This window comes from Octopus sinensis, linkage group LG20, assembly GCF_006345805.1.
Source record: "Octopus sinensis linkage group LG20, ASM634580v1, whole genome shotgun sequence".
Lineage (NCBI taxonomy): Eukaryota > Metazoa > Mollusca > Cephalopoda > Octopoda > Octopodidae > Octopus > Octopus sinensis.
In genome coordinates this window covers 32,143,396-32,169,690 of record NC_043016.1, presented here as the reverse complement: position 1 = coordinate 32,169,690, position 26,295 = coordinate 32,143,396, and the positions used below count along the sequence as shown (strand labels likewise).

Sequence of the window (26,295 nt, the reverse complement as noted above, 5' to 3'; positions counted from 1 at the left end):
TAAACCTAAACACGCTGCATAAAGGCATAAAATCATCAACATCATAATCATCATCACTACTGCCATCACTGAAATTGCCTTTTTATCACGTTGCTATGGTTTGGATTGATCAACAGTATAGCATTTCACAGAAATGTTAAATCTGGCATGGCTGCATGGTTGAGGGTTCAACTTCACAGTACAGCGCTTTAAACAAGTTTCTCCTCTACTCTCAACCTTCAGACTGACCCAATCTTTTCTCAGTGAAATTTGGCAGACGGAAACTATATACCCATTAGGAAGACTAATTTTTCTTTTTTTTTTTTTTTTTAATCTTGATGTTGTAAAGTGGTCTTTTGTCTCTGTTGTATCTGTCTTTTGACGATGGCTGTGCTCTAACAGATATTGTTAAATTCCGAAGTCATTCAGATATCAGAAAGCAGAACCAAAATCGAAGTCGATCAACATCAATGGAAATTGCAGCTGTGATACCAGTGCCGGTGACAAGTAAGCGAACCATCCGATCGTGGCTGTTGCCAGCGCCGCCCCGACTGGCCTCCGTGCCGGTGGCATGTATAAAGCACCATCCGTTCGTGGCCGTTGCCAGCCTCGCCTGGCCCCCGTGCCAGTGGTATGTAAAAAGCACCATCCGTTCGTGGCCGTTGCCAGCCTTGCCTGATCCCCATGCCGGTGACACGTAAAAAGCACCCACTACACTCACGGAGTGGTTGGCGTTAGGAAGGGCATCCAGCCGTAGAAACACTGCCAGATCAGACTGGGCCTGATGCAGCCTTTTGGCTTCACAGACCCCAGTTGAACCGTCCAACCCATGCTAGCATGGAAAGCGGATGCTAAATGATGATGATGATGATGATTGATAGAATGTTTCCATCTGGGACTGTACAACTCCCAGTCATACAGTGTTAACATCCTCAAAAGGTTGGATTGTTATAACATCCACCCAGTATCAAAGTATAATTACTATATCAACACAGACACTACTATCAGCACAGTCTACATGTACTCATCACCTTCTGACCTTCTTCCTGTCGACTGGCTACTACCACTTCTTACCAGGAGGAGTGTACAGTTTCACTATACAATACTCGAATAATAGGTTTAATCTATCAAACTAGTTTAACACCAGCACCTGGTGGTAGAGTCCACACTTCAGTGGAGTTTCATACTGTTGAACTCACATTGAAACAAGGAAAATATCAGGTTTCATCTCATTTAAAAGTCTTAATGATAATCTCTCAAATTAATTTCCCAAACCTCTCTCAAACCAAATGTCCTAAGCATCTCTTTTAGTCTATCTCACAACTCAGGTAACTTCCACCTGTGAGAAACAACATATATTTATGCCATGTACATCAACTGGAGACAATGACAAGTGGCCAAGACTTTTGTCAATAAACTCTGCTTGAGAAGCTTCGTCAAGCCAAGTGAAATAATACTCATGGCTGATGCCATTGACACGTAACTGGCACATAAAAGCACCCATGCTGGTGGAACATAAAAGCACCCATGTTGGTGGCACATAAAAGCACCCATGCTGGTGGCACATAAAAGCACCCATGCTGGTGGCACATAAAAGCACCCATGTTGGTGGCACATAAAAGCACCCATGTTGGTGGCACATAAAAGCACCCATGCTGGTGACACATAAAAGCACCCATGTTGGTGGCACATAAAAGCACCCATGTTGGTGGCACATAAAAGCACCCATGCTGGTGGCACATAAAAGCACCCATGTTGGTGGCACATAAAAGCACCCATGCTGGTGGCACATAAAAGCACCCATGCTGGTGGCACATAAAAGCACCCATGTTGGTGGCACATAAAAGCACCCATGCTGGTGGCACATAAAAGCACCCATGTTGGTGGCACATAAAAGCACCCATGCTGGTGGCACATAAAAGCACCCATGCTGGTGGCACATAAAAGCACCCATGCTGGTGGCACATAAAAGCACCCATGTTGGTGGCACATAAAAGCACCCATGCTGGTGACACATAAAAGCACCCATGTTGGTGGCACATAAAAGCACCCATGCTGGTGGCACATAAAAGCACCCATGCTGGTGGAACATAAAAGCACCCATGCTGGTGGCACATAAAAGCACCCATGCTGGTGGAACATAAAAGCATCCATGCTGGTGGCACATAAAAGCACCCATGTTGGTGGAACATAAAAGCACCCATGCTGGTGGCACATAAAAGCACTCATGTTGGTGGCACATAAAAGCACCCATGTTGGTGGCACATAAAAGCACCCATGCTGGTGGCACATAAAAGAACCCATGCTGGTGGCACATAAAAGCACCCATGCTGGTGGCACATAAAAGCACCCATGCTGGTGGAACATAAAAGCACCCATGCTGGTGGAACATAAAAAGCAAGACTTACACTCTTGGAGTGGTTGGCATTAGGAAGGACATCCAGTCATAGAAACCAATCCAAAACAGATATGGAATGTGGGCAGCTCTCATGCTTACCAGTTCCAGTCTAACCCATGCCAGCATGGAAAGCAGATGTTAAATGATGATGAGGATTATTATCAATCCACTTTAATTGAATTGTTGCTCTTACAAGTCTTTGTCAGAGCTAACGAGAGGATACAATCATTTCACGCAGTAGTGATCGATTGAGATTGAACCATACAATATATAATACACATTAACAGTTTAAGGCAGCAAGCTGACAAAATCATTAGCACGCCTGGTAAAATGCTTTGCAACACTTCATCTATCTTTACGTTTGGAGTTCAAATACTGCCAAAGTCACCTTTGTCTTTCATCCTTTCAGAGTTGATAAAATAAATAACTGTTGAGTTCTGGAGTTGATGTTATTGATTTACCCTTTTTACCTCACAACTGTTGACCCTGTGCCAAAATTTGAAACCAATATATATTAACAAGGCATTTTCCAGATGGCTCTAGAATTTCAAAGCCTTACTGATAGTTCAGTATGTGACATGTTAACATTCTATGTCTTTGGACAACATGTTTCTGGGTTAGGAATGTCAAAGGTTTACTCCACATCAACAAATGTAAAGTAGAACAATTTGTTATTAAATAAAAAAAAAATGTTTGAATTTGCCTCATTAGAAATATAATGTCTGTGATTCCATGATCTGACACTAAACCAAGCTGCTTCTTACTCAAGTTCTCTCTAATCCAGAACTAACTTTGCTAAAAAATCTCTGAAATACTACCAAGGTCCATTAGTTTGACACTTTCGAATCTGCTACTTTCCATGATATCTCTATAGCTCTTGTAATAGTTTATGGTATTACTACTACACTAAGGCGGTGAACTCTCATTTCCATTTTTATTTGGGGGGGGGGGTATTTTTTATAAACAACATCTGAGAAATTAAATTGCTTGACTATGGAATCTAAGAAGCCATTGTAATGGTTCAAGAGACAGAAGAGATAGCATAATAATGGTTGGGTCAGTCAGTCTGTCTGGATGAGAACAGAGTTAAATTCTATTTCATACTTAAGTTGTTAATGGCAATAAGCATCTCCAGCTGTACAGTATATCATCACCCCCACCCCCACCCCCACCATCATCATCATCATCACCATCATCGTTAAATGTCCGCTTTCCATGCTGGCATGGGTTGGACAATTTGACTGAGGACTGGTAAACCAGATGGCTGCACCAGGCTCCAACCTGATCTGGCAGCGTTTCTACAGCTGGATGCCCTTCCTAACGCCAACCACTCCGAGAGAGTAGTGGGTGCTTTTTACATGCCATCGACACAAGGGCCAGTCAGGCGGTACTGGCAACAGCCACATATGTACTAAGAGATACACAAATGTTTTAAAGTACAGAAAAAAAAAAAAAAAAACCCTACATATTCTAGTATGGAATAATGGATTTCAAAACAATGCACAAAATATTAAAATTAAAATCGAAACAATTAAGTAAACCTGATATTCATAAAATCCTGTTTTCAATGCTTCTTTATACAACATCTTTTCAAAGCTGCTCTCTGTTTCCTGGAGCTTCTTATTCATCTCACTAACGAAAAGAAAAATGAAAAAACATTTTTTTAATTAAAAAGAATAAAAGGTACTTCATTGTCAAACTTTTGAAAATTTACTGTATTTGATTATTTATAAAGGCACACAAATTTACAAGACACTACACATATTAGGCAGGCCCCTTTCTTGAACCAGTGTTTGTGAGTAACCGAAATTTGGAACTTATCTTTATAAGACTCACTTATATAGGTTTGCTTATAAATGTGCACCGGCATATAAAACACACCCCAATTGAGACAGGCCCTTTCTTGAATTAGCATTTACCTCACATGGAAACAGGTGAGGGTTGGCATCAGGAAGAGCATCTGGCTGCAAAAAAACATGCTGCACACAAGTCAGTAATCCAAATCTTGAATGTAGGCTTTTAAGATTCATGTTAATTTTCTGATTTTTTTTTTTTTTTTTATGTTACAGTGTACCTATTAAACCACTGACAACATTGGTAATATATACTGAAGCCCACCTGTCCTCTGTTTGTTAGCCACACCTGAGAGAAAGCAAAATGACAGCAAGTTACCAAAATCATTAGAGCAGTGTTTCTCAACCAATTTTTAGATATCTGGGCAGATCCAAAACCCGGATTTCTTTTCCATCATTAAAATATCAAAACTATGAGATAATGCACAATTAATTAAAAACATGTATAAATAAGTATTACATTTGACAAAGCAATCTGAATGCTAAAGGGGAGGAGGAGGAGTATGGGTGGAGGAGGAGGAGGAGGTGGAGGAGGAGGAGGAGGAGAGGAGGTATTATAGCTACACCACCAGAAATAAAATAAACAAAAACTTAAATGCCTAAACTAATAATGAATGGTAAGAATAGATTAAATCTTACTTTATGAAAACTTTATCATTAAAATTATAAGGACCACTTCTCATGCTGTTTAGGAGAGGAACCATTTCTTTGACCCATTCTAAATAGGAATGGAGTCTCAGCAAACCACTATCGGCAATTTTCTCAACAAAATTGGCGTCTTCAATGAAATCACCAGCATCGGCCAAAGCCATTCTCATACCTAAAAATAAATGAGAGGAAATAGAATTAAATGGCATTAATATCTGTAAACACACATACAAATATACACATATATCAAATATCCTGAAGAAATACAAGGTAAAATTGAAACATTTTGTTTTCTTTTTGTTATTTACTTTGTACCTTTTTTGCATTGTTCTGGCCTTACACAACAACCTTCTTTAAAAATATACATATATATATATAGGTGGCTGTGTGGTAAGAAACTTGCTTCCCAAGTTTCTAAAGGCAGCGAGCTGGTAGAAACGTTAGCACACCAGGCAAAATGCTTTGCGGTATTTCGTCTGCTGTTACATTCTGAGTTCAAATTCCGCCGAGGTCGACTTTGCCTTTCATCCTTTTGGGGTCGATAAATAAAGTACCAGTTTCGCAATGGGGTCGATGTAATCGACTTGATCCCTTTGTCTGTCCTTGTTTGTCCTCTCTGTGTTTAGCCCCTTGTGGGTAGTAAAGAAATAGGTATTTCTTCTGCTGTTATGTTCTGAGTTCAAATTCCGCCAAGGTCGACTTTGCCTTTCATCCTTTCGGGGTTGATAAATTAAGTACCAGTTATGCACTGGGGTCGCTGTAATCGACTTAATCCGTTTGTCTGTCCTTGTTTGTCCCCTCTGTGTTTAGCCCCTTGTGGGTAGTAAAGAAATAGGTATTTCTTCTGCTGTTATGTTCTGAGTTCAAATTCCGCCAAGGTCGACTTTGCCTTTCATCCTTTCGGGGTTGATAAATTAAGTACCAGTTATGCACTGGGGTCGCTGTAATCGACTTAATCCGTTTGTCTGTCCTTGTTTGTTCCCTCTATGCTTAGCCCCTTGTGGGCAATAAAGAAATAAGAAACTTGCTTCCCAACCACATGGTTCAGTTCAAGGTTCAGTACCACTATATGGCATCCTGGGCAAGTGTCTTCTAAGATAGCCTTAGGCTGACCAAAGCCTTGTAAGTGGATTTGTTAGAAGGAAACTGAAAGAAGCCCATCATACATATATATGTGCGTGTGTGTATGTCTGTATTTGCTCCCTTATCACCATTTGACAACAGGTATTGATGTATTTATGTCCCCATAACTTAGTTGTTTGGCAAAAGAGACCAAAAGAATAAGTACTAGGCTTAAGAAATAACTTCTGGGGCCAATTTGTTCAACTAAAACCCTTGAAGGTGGTGCTCCAGCATGGTTGCAGCCAGATGATTGAAACAAGTAAAAGAATAAAAGAATATATATATGTATGTATGTATGTATGTATGTATGTATAGTAAATCCCCCCCAAAAAAACCAAGAACAAACATAAGAAGAAGAAAAAAACAACAACGCAAGGACATGAAGTATTAGCAGACACTCAGGAAAGGAAACAAGGTAGTTTTTATGTTTCGAGCAAAGCTCTTTGTCAGAAACAGGAGATGGAGGAAAGTCCAAGAGAAAAGGAAGACGGAGGACAAAAAAAAAAATCGACAATGATTCACATGTGGTTATATTTTGAAATATATCATATTTACGATATATATCTCGTAAATATGAGGGTAATAAATTAAAATAATTTATTACCAGTGGTTAGGAAGCATTAATAAAAGTCATAAGACAACATATTTTTAAAAATATATGAGTGTATAAAATATTTTTATACACAAAGAGGAGACCATTGACAAGACTCCTTACATGCTAAAAAGGCCAGTTAAAACATAAACCATGAAAAAGATAATTCATGAGGCAAACCGTTAAATATATATATATATCTCACGCGATCACGTGACCGACCAGACCATCAGATGTTGTTACACATCGCTGGTCACAATGCGTTCGCATTGTTTTAGCCTTCGAATGACGCCACCCTGCTGGCTAAGCGAGTAGGCCAACAGAAGAAAGAGTGGTGAAAGAGTACAGCAGGGATCACCACCCCCTGCCAGAGCGTCGTGGAGCTTTTAGGTGTTTTCGCTCAATAAACACTCACAACACCCGGTCTGGGAACTGATATACACACACACATACATACATGTAATTTTACGGTTAGCATGGGTGGGATGATTCGGTAAAGAGTTATTTTCTTCTGCCTCTTACTCTTTTACTGCATCCATGCTGCGTCACTGTCACGATGCGCTTTAGTCAAACAAATCAACTCAAGTACTTATTTCTTTTTATGTCTGGTTCTTATTCTATCAGTCCGTTTTGCCAAACCACTAAGTTATGGGGAAGTAGACAAACAAACACTGGATGTTATGTGGTGATAGGGAACAAACACACACTCACACACATATACATCTGTGTATGTATATGTGTATTAAACCTCTTAAACGCATCAACACAATTATTTCCACTCTTCCTCAAATAATCCCACTGAACCCATTTTTTTTTTACTGTTTTGCCAGTGGCTGTGTGGTAAGTAGCTTGCTAACCAACCACATGGTTCTGGGTTCAGTCCCACTGTGTGGCATCTTGGGCAAGTGTCTTCTGCTATAGCCCCGGGCCGACCAAAGCCTTGTGAGTGGATTTGGTAGACAGAAATTGAAAGAAGCCTGTCGTATATATGTATATATATGTATGTGTGTCTATATGTTTGTGTGTCTGTGTTTGTCCCTCTAGCATTGCTTGACAACCGATGCTGGTGTGTTTACGTCCCCGTCACTTAGTGGTTCGGCAAAAGAGACCGATAGAATAAGTACTGGGCTTACAAAGAATAAGTCCCGGGGTCGATTTGCTCGACTAAAGGCAGTGCTCCAGCATGGCCGCAGTTAAATGACTGAAACAAGTAAAAGAGAGTAAAAGAGAAAGAGATTCTTGTCGGTTTCTTTTTTCTTTAAGGTGTGCCTCCAAAATGGATAGGAGGAATGGAGAAAGTTGTCTTCAAAATGGAGATCTAACCTGAATACTTGTAACTATGGAAGACTTAGATTGATATTCAAAGAATCAGCAAAAAGGTATATGAAGCAGAAAAGAATTGATCATAATGAATGGCAAACTCAAGTGAAAAACTGACCAGTATGGAGAAAGCTGATCAAGTCATACCTATTTCTTTATTGCCCACCTGGGGCTAAACACAGAGGGGACAAGCAAGGACAGACAAACGGATTAAGTCGATTACATCGACCCCAGTGCGTAACTGGTACTAAATTTATCGACCCCGAAAAGATGAAAGGCAAAGTCGACCTCGGTCAACCAAAGTCGATCAAGTCATACCAAAGCCATGAACATAGTCGCAACGACTGATGACAGATAACATAGGGGTCACCAGTGACAGCCATCCTTTAAATCAATGTGATAGTATAATCCATACAAGGGATTATAGTTCAAGTTGTGTCCTCATGAAGAATATCTGTACATTCCAGTAATCAAACGTATGTATGTAGATGTTTTATTTAAAATGATAGTCATACATACTAGTTCAGGGGTTCTCAACCATTTTTTATCAATAGGCCGTCCTTTCAAAATTCCTATTTTGTTTTTCAGACATTAACGTATGTAGGTTGAATTATGTAAAATGTTAGAGAAAGAAACCTAGCTGTTTCTTGCAATACATACATCTAAAGCAAGGATTCAGAACCAATTTTTATCTATGGACCTCTTTGATTACTATTTTATTCTGGAGGATCCCCAAAGCTGTTCACTGTTTAAAAACTTGCTTTACAGAAACTCCTTTCAAAATTCCTATGAGAAAGAAACCTGGTCGTTTCTTGCAATACATACATCTAAATCAAAATTTTTTCAGGGCCCCTATTGTAGATCCCCAAATTACTATTTTGTTGCGCAGACGCCCCAAGATCTTATATGGACCTTCAGAGACCATATGAACCCAGGTTGAGAACCATTGTACTAGTCAAAAGTCCTGGTGAATCATGATGTTTGCAGAATGGGAGTATACATTTTGAACAAGAAGTGGCTGTGTGGTAAGTAGCTTGCTAACCAACCACATGGTTCCGGGTTCAGTCCCACTGCGTGGCATCTTGGGCAAGTGTCTTCTGCTATAGCCCCGGGCCGACCAATGCCTTGTGAGTGGATTTGGTAGACGGAAACTGAAAGAAGCCTGTCGTATATATGTATATATATATATGTATATGTGTCTGTGTGTGTGTGTGTTCGGCAAAAGAGACCGATAGAATAAGTACTGGGCTTACAAAGAATAAGACCCGGGGTCGATTTGCTCGACTAAAGGCGGTGCTCCAGCATGGCCGCAGTCAAATGACTGAAACAAGTAAAAGAGTAAAGAGAGTAAGGTTAGATAATCTTTAAATATAAAAAAAAAATAATAAAATGGAAAAAAATTCATAAAAGAAAATTTGGTGCAAAACGGGGTCGGTAAGGTAAAGCGTTAATGTAGTAAAGCAAAAAGTGTTTTATCAGAACACTTTTTTTATAAGAATCCCACTAGAGTGTGAGAGAGAAGAACGTTAAGGCAAGGAGTAAATCTGATAAAGAAAGGGAGACAACTTGGAAATCTCAAAATTAGAATTACTCGTAATCGCTTGTTCATTTGCTTATTTTTACGTCCGTTCCTCCATGCAAACATGGGTTAGATGGATATGTTATTGACATGTTGGTTTTTAGCCAACTAACCGTTGCCTGTTTTCAAATAAGGAGCCTCCTGTTTCATATAGCTTTAACAGTACAATGTGAGTGGATGATTTATTGACAAAAGTACAACAGCAACACTACTTCAACATCATGATTTTTGTATAAGCCAGAGCAGATAGAAACAAACACACACTATATACATACATACATTTATTTATATATATATATATATATATATATATAAATATCGGCCATATCACACTGAAAGCCCTAGTTCTCGTCTCATCACTGAAGTTAAGCAACATTGAGCCTAGTTAGTACTAAGATGGGTGACCACTTGAGAAAACTTGGTCTTGTAAGCATCTCAATTTTAGGCGCAGGCGTGGCTGTGTAGTAAGAAGCTTTCTTGCCAACCACATGGTTCTAGATTCAGTCCCACTCTGTGGTACCTTGGGCAAGTGTCTTTTACTATAGCCTCGGGCCAACCAAAGCCTTGTGAGTGGATTTGGTAGACAGAAACCCACAATATATATACATATATCATCATCATCTTTAGCGTCTGCCTTCTATATGTGTGTGTGTATCTATGTGTGTTAGACTTTGTGTCTGTGTTTGTCACCCCACCACCACCGCTTTATAAACACCAGTGTGTTTATGTCCCCATAACCTAACAGTTTGGCAAAAGGGAATGATAGAATAAGTACCAGACTTTTTAAAAAATAAGTAGTAGGGTCAGTATATTTGACCTAAATGTTCTTCAAGGCAGTCCCCCTGCATTGCCACAGTCTAATGACTGAAACAAGTATATGTGTATAAATATATATATAAAGGTTAGTAGAGGTAGCGATTGGAATAACCATCTAAGGGATAAGAATATCCATTTCACTACTGGTATAAATTACCTATCTTAACCCTGGGCATACATATGCAAGCATATTATGCTAACAGGATACAGTCAATAACAAAGATAAACAAAGGTTTATCAGGAATCAAATTTAAATTAAGCAGAAAATGGAGGAATCTTGATTAACAACAATTGACTACCATCAATTTTTATATTTTAATACAAAACTTTATCCCATCTAATAGCCGTTTCTGCTTCCAATGTCCTACAGTGTTGCCAATGAAAATTCTGAGAAAAATATTCGTCATATTTTGTAACACATCCAATCTGGAACATGGAGCTTCATCAGAGTGAAAAAAAAATGCAGAAAATAAAAGAGGAAGAGTCTCAAGAAGAGGAATATACTTTTCTACTCTAGTCACAAGGCTCGACATTTTTGGCCAGTCGATTAGATAAACCCCAGTATGCAACTGGTACTTAATTTATCAACCCCAAAAGGATGAAAGGCAAAGTCGACCTCAGCAGAATTTGAACACAGAAGACAGACGAAATACTGCTAAGCATTTCGCCCAGCATGCTAACTGTAAAAACAGATGAAATACCACTAAGTATTTCGCCCGGCTGTGTGGTAAGAAGTTTGCTTCTCAACCACATGATTCAGGTTTCAAGTCCCACTCTATGGTACCTTTTCTACTCTAGCCCATGGCTAACCAAAGCCCAGTGAGTGGATTTGGTAGATACAAACTGAAAGAAGCCTGTCGCCCGTGTGTGTATATGTGTGTGTGTGTGTGTGTGTGTGTGTGTGTGTGTACATGTGTTTCGTCCCTTGCCACCACTTGACAACGGGTGTTGGTTTGTTTACAACTCTGTAACTTAGCAGTTTGTCAAAACAGAGACTAATAGGATATGTACCAGGCTTTAAAAAATAGGTACTGGTGTCGATTCATTCAACCCAAATTTCTTCAGAGCAGTGTCCCAGTATGGTCATACTCCAATGCCTGAAACAAGTGTGTGTGTGTGTGTGTGTGTGTGTGTTGTGACAGACATCATTTCAGTTCCCATCAACCAAGTCCTCTCACAAGTGTTTGGTCAGCTCAGCACTATAGTAAGATAAACCCGAAACCAATGGTTGGGCAGTGGACATCTTAACGACACATCCATGTGTGCACCTGTGGCAAGGGGAAGAAAATATTAACGCAAAGGTTTTACACAAATTTGATCTGGTTTCTCTTGCTGGTTTCCTTGACTGACATTGATAAGAAAATGAAATAAACATACCGTCGGCAGAATACTTTTCAAGAGCTTCAGAAAGAGTAAGGAAATTTCCTGACGACTTGGACATCTAAAGGAGAGAGGAAAAAAATTGCTATTAAAGTTCTTTGTGCAAAGATCTCAGAAAATGTGTGCAAACATGCACTGATATGTGCTTGCCACAAATGCTGAAGAAAAGGGACGGTTGTTTAAATGAACTTTGTATTAGACTGGTTCTATTTTTTTTTATCAAACTTAATAAGATGAAGGGCAATGAACACATTGGCAGGAATTGAATTCAGAATGTTAAGAGATCTAACTAAATACTGCTAAGCCTTTTCTGCTGATGTCAACCACCAAATTCTGCCACAAACTTCCCTTTGTAAAAATGGTTGTTGTTGCTATTAAGGTGGCAAGCTAGTAGAATTGTTAGCATGCTTAGGCAGCATTTCATCCAAATTTAGGATCTGAGTTGAAATGCTGCTGATCACTTTTGCCTTTCCTCCTTTTGGGGTCAATGAAATAAGTACCAGTAAAACACTGGGGTCAATGTAATCAAATAGCCTTCTCCACTAAAATTTCAGGTTTTGTGCCTTTAGTAGAAAGGATCATTATTAGTATTATTATCATCATCATCAGCATCATCATTAAGGAGTTAAGCTGGCAGAATCGTTAGCACGCTGGATGAAATGCTTAGCAGTATTTCGCTTGTTGCTAAGTTCTGAGTTCAAATTCCAACTTTGCTTTTCATCATTTCAGGGTTCATAAATTAAGTACCAGTGAAACACTGGGGTCGATGTAATTGATTAGTCCCCTCCCCACAAATTTCAGGCCTTGTGCCTTTAGAAGAAAGGATTATTATAATTATTATTATTTACTAGTGAATGAGAGAGCAGTGCATGTCATCAAAGTGACGCTGGGGTTTAAATATACAAAGCCCTGTATACCCATCAGGACTACCTGTCTGATAAGGGTGCACCAGGCACATGCATCACAACCATATGTGCACGACATAGTGATCTCATATCAAGATAAACAGAGCATGACCTTGCAGGTGGAGTCCAGTTAGAATTTTCTTCAGGTCGAGTAGCCCATTCTATTCAAAAGGTCCCCGAATAAGGGTTGTTTAAGGATGTTGAACAAGCACCCATGTTTCCAGAGATGAATTATTCAAACCCCAAAGAATTCCTCTCAATACATGGCTTTGATGCTCCCCAACTACTTCTGCTCTTGATGATCATCATTATTATTATTATTATTATTATTATCATTATCATCATCATCATCATAACAACCTTAACAACGTGAACTCTGAAAAATGGAATATTGGTTTCAAATTCTGGCACAAGGCCTGCAATTTTGGGGAAGGGGCTAAGTCAATTACATCAACCCCAGTGTTCAACTGGTACTTATTTTATCAACCCCAAAAGGACGAAAGGTAAAGTTGACCTCAGCAGAATTTGAACTTGGAATGCAGATGAACAAAATGCCACTGAGCATCTTGTCTGGTGCACTAATGATTCTGCCAGTTGGCCACCTTAAATGGAGAGAAAATATTAAAAAAAGACGATATGACACTGCACCCTGCTGATGTACTCAAGACCAATTATGTTTATCAGAAAAACTAGTTTTCAATGGTTATTCATCATCATCATCATCATCGTCGTTTAACGTCCGTTCTCCATGCTAGCATGGGTTGGACGGTTCGACCGGGGATCTGGGAAGCCAGAAGGCTGCACCAGGCTCCAGTCTTATCTGGCAATGTTTCTACAGCTGGATGCCCTTCCTAACGCCAACCACTCCGTGAGTGTAGTGGGTGCTTTTTACATGCCAGGCAAGGTTGGCAACGGCCACGGTCGGATTGGGGTATTTTACGTGCCACCAGCACGGAAGCCCAGTCGAGGCGGCGCTGGCATCGGCCACGAGTCGGATGGTGCTTTTTACGTACCACCAGACCAGGGATCCTGGCTGGTTCAATTCGATTTCGATTTCGCTTTATACTTATTTATTAGTTAACATCTATGAATAAATCTGAGATTTATATGCATAGCTACATGTAGACCGTTCCATCCTTTCTACCTGAATTAGTCAGTTCTAAAGTGTTATCCAGTAAAAATGGTAATAAAGTGCAGAGAGAGAAGCAAAAATGTAAAAGGATAATAGAAGACTGTAAGAAAAATAAATAAATAAATTTTTTTTTTTTTTGCCCAAAACGAAAGTTGAGTAATAACAAATTTTAATTTGCCAATGCATAAAAAGAAAAGAAGAAACAAAAAAAAAAAAACAAATAAACCCCACTTACTTTCTCTGAATTCAACAGCAAATGCCCATTTGCTCGAATACTTCGGGGCCATTTTGAACTGAAAATACAATTTGACAATAAAGTTATCTCTGGTTGCAGAAAAATTATTTTTTTAATACTGTTGATGTTTACCAATTAATAAAATTACTATTTTTAAATCTCATGTGAGATATTCAACAACAGTACTTTGTAGTAAAGATTGTTTGCCAACATAACACGGCAGTCCTGGTTTAGGACGAATGTTGCTGTAATTTAGCCCCAGGAGACATTGTCTCCAGCTGGCTATACGACATGATCTGTGTCCTTATATTTTCGAACAAGGGAATCTAGCACCCCCACTCAGCTCAAAACAATATCTGTGTAGACCGCGAGTTGGGGTGCTAGATTCTCTTGTTAAAAATATAAGGATACAGATTGTGAAAACATCAACATTGGCTAAAAAATTCTTTTATGAACATCCACTCACCCAGTCCAAACCTATAGCATCACCCCCCCCCCAACACTTATTCTCACACACTCCAAATGTCCCTTGAGGGCATGACCTGATACATCTTCACCATCATCTCTCCCCACCTCTCTCTCTCTTCATCTTACTCTCATTCACTCTCCATTCTTAACCAACAGAAGTATCCACGTATCTACTTTACAAGATGGCATCTTTTATTTTTTACTGTTTCAGTCATTAGACAGCGACCATGCTGGGGCACTGCTTTGAAAGGTTTTTAGTCAAATGAATCGACTCAAGTGCTTTCTTCATTTTTTTAGGTTTGTTACTTATTCTATAGGCGCAGGAGTGGCTGTGTGGTAAGTAGCTTGTTTACCGACCACATGGTTCCGGGTTCATTCCCACTGCGTGGCACCTTGGGCAAGTGTCTTCTACTATAGCCTCGGGCCGACCAAAGCCTTGTGAGTGAATTTGGTAGACGGAAACTGAAAGAAGACCGTCGAATATATGTATGTATATATATGTATGTGTATGTGATTGTGTGTCTGTGTTTGTCCCCCTAGCATTGCTTGACAACCGATGCTGGTGTGTTTATGTCCCCGTCACTTAGCGGTTTGGCAAAAGAGACCGATAGAATAAGTACTGGGCTTACAAAAGAATAAGTCCCGGGGTCAGGTTGCTCGATTAAAGGCGGTGCTTCAGCATGGCCGCAGTCAAATGACTGAAACAAGTAAAAGAGTAAAAGAGTATCGATCTCCTTTGCCAAATGGCTAAGTTATGGAGACATAACCAAACTAATACTGGTTGTCAAGTAGTAGTGGGGGACAAACACAGATGCAAAGACACACACATATATATTTTTCTTTCACTTTCTGTCTACCAAATCCACTCAGAAGGTTTTGGTCAACCCAAAGGCACTTGTCCAAGATGCCACACAATGGGACTGAACCCAGACCATGTGGTTGGGAAGCAAGCTTCTTACCACACAGCCACACTTGTGCTATGCATATATGCATATGACGGGCTTTTTCCGTTTCTACCCATCGAATCCATTCACAAAGCTTTGGTCAGCCCGAGGCTATTGTAGAAGACACTTGCCCAAGGAGCCACACAGTGAGACTGAACCCGAAACCATGTGGTTGGGAAGCAAGCTTCTTTCCACACAGCTGTGCCTACACCTGTCTATAAGAGATTTTTATCTCCGACAAACACTGCAACATCTTGCCTGTCAATAATGTATATACATTAACTCCTTTGATACCACCCTGCCTGAGACAGCCCCTAACTTTATCAGACAAACATTTTGTTTTAAAGTAATCTAAGCTAAAACTTCCCATCAACATGTGTTAGTTCATGATCCAACCACCAGATAAATAATGACAAAGATATTTTGCTAAATTCTTCATTATTTTCATATTTAATTGCAACAAAGAAAGTATGTTTCAACTGAAATATGGTAACGAAGAGATTAAGTAATTATTATGACAATGTTGAATAGCTGCAGTAATAAACAATGGAGGAAAAAAAAACCCAATAAGCCAAACTATGCTAAATTTTTATACATTCCCAAATTGCAGAGGTTTTGTTAGCACCTACACTAGAAGTATGACAGGGTCATATTTGATCCCCTTCAATTTTCAAATAATTATCAAATGAAGCACATTAGGCTTTCATAACAATTCTGGAATTCTAATTTGTTGCTTGTAATGAATTATATTAATTGATATCGTGGCCGTTGCCAGCCTCGCCTGGCCCCCGTGCCGGTGGCACATAAAAAGCACCATCCGATCGTGGCTGTTTGCCAGACTAGTCTGGCACCTGTGCCAGTGGCACGTAAAAAGCACCCACTACACTCATGGAGTGGTTGGCGTTAGGAAGGGCATCCAGCCGTAGAAACATTGCCAGATCAAACTGGGCCTGGTGCAGACTTCTGGCTTCCCAGACCCCAGTTGAACCGTCCAACCCATGCTAGCATGGAAAGCGGACGCTAAACGACGATGATGATGATGATGTAGTAAAGATTGTTTGCCAACATAATATGGTAGTCCTGGTTTAGGACTAATGTTGCTGTGATTTAGCCCCAGGAGACATTGTCTCCAGCTGGCTATACGGCACGATCTGTATCCTTATATTTTCAAACAAGAGAATCTAGCACCCCAACTCGCGGTCTACACAGATATTGTTTTGAGCTGAGTGGGGGTGCTAGATTCCCTTGTTCGAAAATATAAGGACACAGATCATGTCGTATAGCCAGCTGGAGACGATGTCTCCTGGGGTTAAATTACAGCAACATTCGTCCTAAACCAGGACTGCCGTGTTATGTTGGCAAACAATCTTTACTACAAAGCACTGTTGCTGAATATCTCACGTGAGATTTAAAAATAGTAATTTTATTAATTGGTAATCTATACAGTTTATCCTCAAATCTGCAAATCTACCAAAAGAGATGGTACACATAAAAAGCACCAGTGTTGATGCCACATAAAAGACACCCAGTACACTCTGTTTAAATGGTTGGTGTTAGGAAGGGCATCCAGCCGTAGAAACCATGCCAAAGCAGACAGTTAAACATGGTGAGACTCTCCAGTTTGCCAACCACTGTCAAACTAGCTAACCCACACCAACTTGGAAGCTGGACATTAACCCTTTTGTTACCAACCTGGCTGAAACTGGCTCTGGCTCTGTAGTACAAATGTCTTGTTTTCATAAGTTTTGAATAAAGATCTTCCACCAAACCTTAGTAGCAATTTATATTCCTAATACTAGCTTAATGATAACTAAGTTATTTTACTAAATTATTTGTTATATTTAAAATAATTGAAAGAAACACAGAGCATCTCAAAATAAATACAGTAACGAAACGGTTAAAAGATGACAACGACAACGATGATGATGGTGATGATGATAAATATTAAGAAGACAAAAAGCAATTCATGCCAGAGATCAAATCCTAATCTTTCGCAAATAACTTTCCCAAAATCTTCTGGTTGCCATTCTTGACAGCCGGGTGAACTGAGGTACACATTATGGACTATCCTGCCAAGACAATATTACTACAATACTTATATTTATTCAGCTTATTAACTATGAGCTAGTAAACCAATATCCCATTCAGGAAGCTTTTTCCACCTCAGGAAAGAAATAAGTCATCAAAATGCTAGGTATCATAGATAAAGATTTAATTACACACAAAATAAAACAAAGAAAAAAAGATAAAAAAGATAGTATCTAAAAACACAAGAAAAAAGACAAACAGAACTTTAACCTACCTATCATCTTTCCAGATAGCACAATGATTGTATAAATAATAGGTAAGGTGGTTGGGCACCAGATCTTTTCCAGAGGTACGCAAATCTACAGGATACCAATATTCAAATTCATTCTTCAGTTTATCAAGAGTAGCTTTAGGAATATCTGTCTTGGGAAATGGACTCTTTTTGAAGAAAATATAATCCCAAACTTCAGGAGTCAGCTGTTCTGGCCTAGAAAATGAATTCATAAGGTTTTTAGGAAATACATGTATATCTTTTGATGCCAAAAATAAATAATTAAAAAAAACCCAAAAGGTCTCGTGTATGATGTCATGATAATTTTGTTATGCAAATGAACTTAAGCATCTCAATTAAGAAGATAAAATATCACGTGTATAATTTCATATAATATTTTCTCATTAACAGATTATAATTATATTTCGTTTTGGGATTTGGTTTGCAAGATTCTTTATACGAGTTCGTGTGTTGAAGCATATTTTGTTGTGTCTGGGGAGAGTCATTCTCTTTTAGTGCCTTATTATTTAACACACTCACCGGTAAAATTTCCACTTATTTCTTATTTTTATATTCTAAAATATTCGTTGCGTCTTGCAGCCTTTTCAATAGTCTTGACTCTGTCCGTTATTTACACTGCGTTCCCTTTTGTTTGTTTGTGCGCATGCGTGTGGGTCAGTGGGTCAGTATGTGTGTGTGCCTATACATGCATGCATGTACGTATGTATGTGTGTGTGTGTGTGTTTGCATGTGTATGTATGTATATATGTGTGTGTATGCATATGTATGTGTGTGTGCATCTGTATGTACGTATCCTGCATATTTATGTGCTTGCCTGTCCACGCATACATAGGAAATACACAAACACGGACAGGCAAGCACATAAATATGCAGGATACGTACATACAGATGCACACACATATAAACATACATACACATGCAACACACACACATACATACGTACATGCATGCATGTATAGGCACACATACATACTGACCCACTGACCCACACACATGCGCACAAACAAACAAAAGGGAACGCAGTGTAAATAACGGACAGAGTCAAAACTGTTGAAAAGGTCGCAAGACGCAACGAAAATTTTAGAAAATAAAAATAAGAAATAAGTGGAAATTTTACCAGTGAGTTTGTTAAATAATAAGGCACTAAAAGAGAATGACTCTCCCCAGACACAACAGATTATAATTACTAACAACTAAATATATTCCATGCAAAAGATCTACATAAATATAAATCAGAAAAAGTGATCCTTTAATGTTTTGTAGCAGACTTAATTCATAACTGGGCATTCGTGGTGTTGCCTTTACTGGAATTCACATTGTTTGTAAACATTTCGATCAGGATTCCAGTATGAGAACAACTTCCTCTTTTTCTTTAACGTGTCTTACAAAAGGTCATAGGCACTGCCCTACTGAGTGAATAATCCTTTCTGCTATAGGCACAAAGCCTGAAATTTTGAGGGAGGGGACAAGTTGATTACATCAACCCCCAGTGCTAAACTGGTACTTATTTTTGTGTCTTTGACTATGTCTCAAAGAACAATATCTGTATTCTTCTTTGCTAAGAGTATATAAAAACACACACACACTTATTTTCTTTCTCTTTCTTCTCACAAACACAAGAAAAGATGAAATACAAAATCGACATCGACAGAATCTGAACTCACAACATAACACTGGAAGAAATGCCATTAAGCATGTTACCTGAGGCACTAACAATTCTGCCAGCTCATCATTCTCAAAAAAAAAGAACAACAATTCTTTCTACTAAAGACACAAGGCCCGAAATTTTGAAAGACGAAGCTAGTCAATAACATCAACCCCAGTGCATGACCGGTATTTATTTTATCAAAACCCCACAAAAAGATGAAATGCAAAATCGACCTCGATGACATTAGAACTAAGAACGTAAAACCAGAAGAAATGTTGCTAAGCGATTTTGTTTGGCTTGCTAACGATTCTGCCAGCTTACCGTATTCCTCTGAGTAAATAATACAAAATACAAGATACACACAAATAAAATGTAAATAATTACAGAAATTGCTTACTTGATATTGGCCGGGCCTGCAACTGATCCATCCCATGTTCCGCCTTGAAGGAGATAAGCTACTGTGTAATAAGCCATGTAGATTGTTGAATCAGATAAGGATTCGATTAGGTACTTCTCATCCCATGGTAGTTTTGTTCCTGAAACAAAAATAAATAAATAAAAGTTAATTCAACCCTTTAGCATTTAAACCAGCCATTTCTGGACCAAATATTCTACCTGTCTTTTTTTTGTTTATTTTATGTTGAAACTGGTCAGACCTGACCTCTCATACCTATCCTACAATATCATTATAAAAAAAAATAAAGGCACAGGCATGGCTGTGTGGTAAGAAGCTTGCTTCCCAACCACATGGTTTCAGGTTCAGTACCACTGCATGACACCTTGGCCAAGTGTCTTCTACTATAGCCTCAAACCAACCAAAGCCATGTGAGAGGATTTGCTAGACAGAAACTGAAAGATGCCCATTATGTGTGTGTGTGTATTATATATATATACACACACAGATATAGGTTTGTGTGTCAGTGTTTGTCCACCCCCCCCCCAAACATCACTTGACAACCGATGTTGGTGTGTTTGCGCCCCTGTAGCTATAAGTCGGGGGGGGCCTCAATGTGTTCAACTAAAGGTGGTGCTCCAGTATGGCCACAGTCAAATGACTGAAACAAATTAAAGAATAAAAGAATGAATCACATCAATAAGCATTGCATTTGATAGAGTAATCTGGATGCTAAATGGTTAAACCAGCCATATCCAGACCAAATATTCTGGCTGTTTTATACTCCAACTGGCTTGAACTAGCCTCTCACACCTACCTTACATTTCAGCATGGCCGTTGCCTGTGCTAGTGGCATGTAAAAAGACCCACTACACTCTCAGAGTGGTTGGCATCAGGAAGGGCATTCAGCTGTAGAAAGTCTGCCAGATCAGATAGGAGCCAGGTGCAGCCATCTGGTTCGCCAGTTCTCAGGCAAATCGTTCAACCCATGCTAGCATGGAAAGCAGACGTTAAACAATGATGATGATGATGATGACATCATCGAAATTTCAAAGTTACAAGATAATGCATGGTTAAATCAAAACAATGTGAATAAATAAGAATCACATTTGACAGAATAATCTGAATGCTTGAAGGGTTAATAAGCACCGAGTCTCCTTCAACAACACAATCACTACAAAAGAGGAAGAACAGGCTTGCTTTACACAATTCCTACATCAGAACAACACCCTCTTTTTAGCATTTAAATCTGCCATACCTGGCCCAAATATTCTATCCATTTTTATGTACAAACTGAGTGAATTATCCAAACCCCAAAGAATCCCTCTCAACACATGGCTATAATGCTCCCCTACTACTTCCGCTCATGATCAGAGATGCACATATCGTCAGCCACTAAGGGACATGCTCAACTGGTTAAGGTCAAACAACTGACAAGCAAATCTGTGGTATTGAGCAGAATATTTGCTGTAGCCCATCTTTTATACCAAGACAAAACAATGTACATGATAACACTTCCAATCAGTTAAAATTAGGAGCCATGAGAACCACTGCCTGGTACTGCATCAAGGCAGTTATCATCATCATCATCATCATTATCATTATTATCATTATCATTATTATTATTATTATTATATTATTATTATTATTATTATTATTGGTATTCTTGAGACGGCAAGCTGTCAGAATCTTTAGCAAAGTGCTTAGGGGTATTATCCAAACCTCCAAGAATTCCTTTCAACACATGGCTATGATGCTCGCCCACTACTTCTGCTCGTGATCAGAGATGCACATATCGTCAGCCACTAAGGGACATGCTCAACTGGTTACGGTCAAACAACTGACAAGCAAATCTGTGGTATTGAGCAGAATATTTGCTGTAGTCCATCTTTTATACCAAGACAAAACAATGTACATGATAACACTTCCAATCAGTTAAGATCAGAAGCCACAAGAGCCACTGTCTGGTACTGCATCAGGGCATTTATTATTATTATTATTATTATTATTATATATTATTATTATTATATTATTATTATTATTATTATTATTATTATTATTGGTATTCTTAAGACGGCAAGCTGTCAGAATCTTTAGCAAAGTGCTTAGGGGTATTATCCAAACCTCCAAGAATTCCTTTCAACACATGGCTATGATGCTCGCCCACTACTTCTGCTCGTGATCAGAGATGCACATATCGTCAGCCACCAAGGGACATGCTCAACTGGTTACGGTCAAACAACTGACAAGCAAATCTGTGGTATTGAGCAGAATATTTGCTGTAGCCCATCTTTTATACCAAGACAAAACAATGTACATGATAACACTTCCAATCAGTTAAGATCAGAAGCCATGAGAACCACTGCCTGGTACTGCATCAGGGCATTTATTATTATTATTATTATTATTATTATTATTATTATTATTATCATTATTATCGAGTGAGGGAGCAGTGCATGCCATCAAAGTGACACTGGGGTAAAATACACGAAACCCAATATACTCATCATGACTACCCATCTGATAAGGGTACACCAGGTACATGCATCACAACCATGTGTGCCTGACAAGGTGATCTCATATCAAAATAAACACCACATCACCTTGCAAGTGAGGCCCAGTTAGAATTTTCTTCAGGTTGAGTAGCCCATCCCACTCAAAAGGTCGCTGAATAAGGGTTGTTTAAGGATGTTGAACGAAACACCCATGTTTCCAGAGGTGAATTATTCAAACCCCAAAGAATCCCTCTCAACACATGGCTATGATGCTCCCCCACTACTTCTGCTCGTGATCAGAGATGCACATATCGTCAGCCACTAAGGGACATGCTCAACTGGTTATGGTCAAACAACTGCCAAGCAAATCTGTGGTATTGAGCAGAAAATTTGCTGTAGCCCATCTTTTATACCAAGACAAAACAATGTACATGATAACACTTCCAATCAGTTAAGATAATATTATTATTATTTATTTATTTTTTGTTGTCGTTGTCATCACCATTGCCACTATTGTTGCTCAGGAGTTTTGATTTTATTTATTACTAGCAGTATCGCCCGGCGTTGCTCGGGTTTGTAAGGGAAATAACTATATAAGCATTTTTAGAGAGTTATAGCCAAAAAATAGCAAAAAAATGCATTAAAAATGGAAAAAAAATTATGGTAAATTTTTTTTTTAATCGTTGACTCATCGTAGACATTTTTAGAGAGTTACTTCCCTTATATAATAGCGAAAAAATGCATTAAAATGGAAAAAAATAATGGTAAATTTTTTTTAAAATCGTAGACTCATCGTAGACGCGTGCTAATACCCAGAAGGGCTTGATATGAATCACGACTATAAGATACCCGGTTTTGGTTAAACTGCACCGCAAAATGTGGGAGTAGTTAGGAATCTAAATCGTAGGAGACAGACAGCACACAACCTCACTTTTATATATAAAGATATGCTCTCACTGCCCTACCAAGCACAGCTCTGTCTGCCTTAGAGTATGTGCTGTGATTTGTTTTGATGTTATTATTTTCACTGTGTTCAAAGTGTTTTACTTAAGATGTGTGCGGTGCCTAGCAGTGCTATTTTCTGTAATATATATTCTTAAATCCTGGTATTTTGGTTATGTATTTCTCTGTATGCTTTTTAACCATTATTATTATTTGGGGGAACAACCTAGTGGTTAGGGTGTTGTACCTCATGGTCATGAGATTGTGGTTTCAATTCCTAGATTAGGTGGTGCATTGTTTTCTTGAGTAAAACCCTTCATTTCATGTTGCTCTGCTGTCACTTTGACATCTGATGCGTGGCACACAGTGCCCCTGTTCATACAAGGTCAATGTGATGGAGAAAGAGCGAGCTAATGTGTGGCATGAACATTTGATCACTATAAACAAACAATCTGCGCAGGTCATGGGTGTTTCATTCCACATCCTTAAACAACCCTTATTCAGGGACCTTTCGAGCAGGATGGGCTACACAACCTGAAGAAAATTCTAACTGGACCCCATCTGCAAGGCCATGCACAGTTTATCTTGATATGAGATCACCATGTTTGTGCATATATGGTTGTGATACATGTGCCTGGTGTACCCTTATCAGGGATGGGTATACTGGGCTTTGTATATTTGTATCCCAGTGTCACTTTGATGGCATGCACTTCTCTCTCACTCAATAATAATAATAATAATAATAACAACTATGACCCGGCAACGCCGGGTCATAGTGCTAGTGCATGCATATACAGCTGCGTGCGTGCACACATACACGCGAGTACTGTCCAAATCTCCGACCAATCACATACAGCTAGCTGGCATTCGATTGGCGTATCAAGTTTCAGGCATTTTGATTGGGTTTTGGATAGAAAATTCACAAAAAAGTCACTTCTATTGATTTTTTAATGGCTTTGCGGGGTGACTGGGGAAATGTAAAGATGTGCACGACCACCTTTGGACGGTTTTAAATGACCATAGAAAGTGCGAGCCCTCTAACTGAAAAATTGTGGATTTGTATAAAGGATACACACAAACACACAGACAGACATTTTGCTGTTTATATATAGAGAGATAAATATAATAAAAGGGATGAATTTTAAAATTTAAGATTCTACCTAATCCATAGGATCTGGAACATGCATGTTCTCGCAGCCAATCAAGTGTTGCAAGAAAATTTTGGCGTACTTCAGGATGATAAGTTTCAACATTATCTAAAGACTTTTTGACTTGTTCCTTCCAACTGGATTCTCCATAGTCCAAATACCTGACAATTGAGAAAAATATTTTCATTTAATCATTAAATCAAGAGAAGCAATAAAAGCTACGATTAGCACTTAAAATGGCCATATCCCAACCCAAATGCCGTACAGGTCAGCGTCGACTTACAACCTATCTTACTTATAACCAATTGACTTTACAACGATTGGTGCGCCAGCTCCCAGCAGCAATAATAAATAGTTCAGTTGAAATCTAATGGGTTTAATTTCTTAGAAATTAACTTGTCTATGGATGATGTCAACTAACAAATGCTTCCCCTAGATTTGGTTATCAATCACCACTGTGTTGGATGGCTATCCTGTTGCGGAGACATCAAGGCAACCTTGTATTTGTTTATAAGACAACTGCTTGAGACTTCGAAATTTTTGACTAACACCAGTATAATAGTATACAAAATGCTATACTCTTTTACTTGTTTCAGTCATTTTGACTGTGGCCATGCTGGAGCACCGCCTTTAGTCGAGCAAATAAACCCCCGGACTTATTCTTTGTAAGCCTAGTACTTATTCTATCGGTCTCTTTTGCCAAACTGCTAAGTTACAGGGACGTAAACACACCAGCATCGGTTGTCAAGCGATATTGGGGGGACAAACACAGACACACATATATATATATATATATACATATATACGATGGACTTCTTTCAGTTTTCGTCTACCAAATCCACTCACAAGGCTTTGGTCGGCCCGAGGCTATAGTAGAAGACACTTGCCCAAGATGCCACGCAGTGGGACTGAACCCAGAACCATGTGGTTAGTAAACAAGTTACTTATCACACAGCCACTCCTACGCCTATGTGTGACTTTTATCTGAGGATGTACCTTAAAAATGTAAAAATATAAAACAAAGCTATGTAGGCCTCTGGGCTGACTTACGACCAGTCAATCAGAACCAATTGTGGTTGTAAGTCAACAACGAGCCGTACTTGTTTTATGTTCAAACCATCCAGATCCAGCATTTCACACCTATCTGGCAATGCCATTCTAAAAGTAGTCACAATAAAAATGTCAAAGCTTTTTAGATAATGCATAATTAATTCAAAATAATGTGAGTAAATAAACATTGCCTTTGACAGAGTAACCTGAAGGATAAATCAACAACAACACTTAGTAAGTATCCTTACCATTGATCACAAAGTGCCACTACACATTCGTCACCAGAGCGGGAGACAACTTTCTTCTCAGGTTCCATGTAGAGAACAGCTTCGTTCTAGTGTTATATATGGACAGAAATAATGGAGAATGAATGTTAAAACAAAAACGAAAAAAAAAACACAAATCAAATTAGACTGTGGCCATGCTGGGGCACCGCCTTGAACGTTTAGTTGAATGAATTGACCCCAGTGCTTATTGAGTTTTATTTTTAAAACCTGTTATTTATTCTATCAGTCCCTTTTGCTAAACTGCTAAGTCACACTAACATAAACACACCTACACTGGTTGTCAAGCAGTGGTGGGGGAGAAATACTGATACACAAAAAACACACTCACATATATATACAATGGGCTTCTCTCAGTTTCCATCTACTAAATCTACTCACATGGCTTTAATCAAACTCAAACACTACAGTAGAAGACACTTGCTAAAGGTGCCATGTAGTGGAACTGAACCCAGAACCATGTGGTTAGGAAGCCTGCTTCTTAGCACAGAGCCATGTCTACACCACATTATCATCATCATCATTGTTTAATGTCTACTTTCCATGCTAGAATGGGTTGGACGATTTGACTGAGGACTGGTGAACCAGATGGCTGCACTAGGCTCCAATCTGATCTGGCAGAGTCTCTACAGCTGGATGCCCT

General features: G+C 39.0%; 1 protein-coding gene across 1 annotated transcript in view; it reads right to left on the bottom strand.

Moving 5' to 3' along the window:
- LOC115222599 (leucine--tRNA ligase, cytoplasmic) overlaps positions 1-26,295 on the bottom strand; it is a 77,442-nt gene that overhangs the window by 3,087 nt on the left and 48,060 nt on the right. Inside the window, exons 16-23 of the mRNA XM_029792897.2 lie at positions 25,617-25,702; positions 24,331-24,479; positions 19,737-19,875; positions 17,674-17,886; positions 13,960-14,017; positions 11,685-11,748; positions 4,870-5,050; positions 3,919-4,009 (exon numbers count right to left, since the gene is read on the bottom strand). Coding sequence (XP_029648757.2) covers positions 3,919-4,009; positions 4,870-5,050; positions 11,685-11,748; positions 13,960-14,017; positions 17,674-17,886; positions 19,737-19,875; positions 24,331-24,479; positions 25,617-25,702 — 981 coding nt within the window. The remainder of the gene's footprint in view (positions 1-3,918; positions 4,010-4,869; positions 5,051-11,684; positions 11,749-13,959; positions 14,018-17,673; positions 17,887-19,736; positions 19,876-24,330; positions 24,480-25,616; positions 25,703-26,295) is intronic.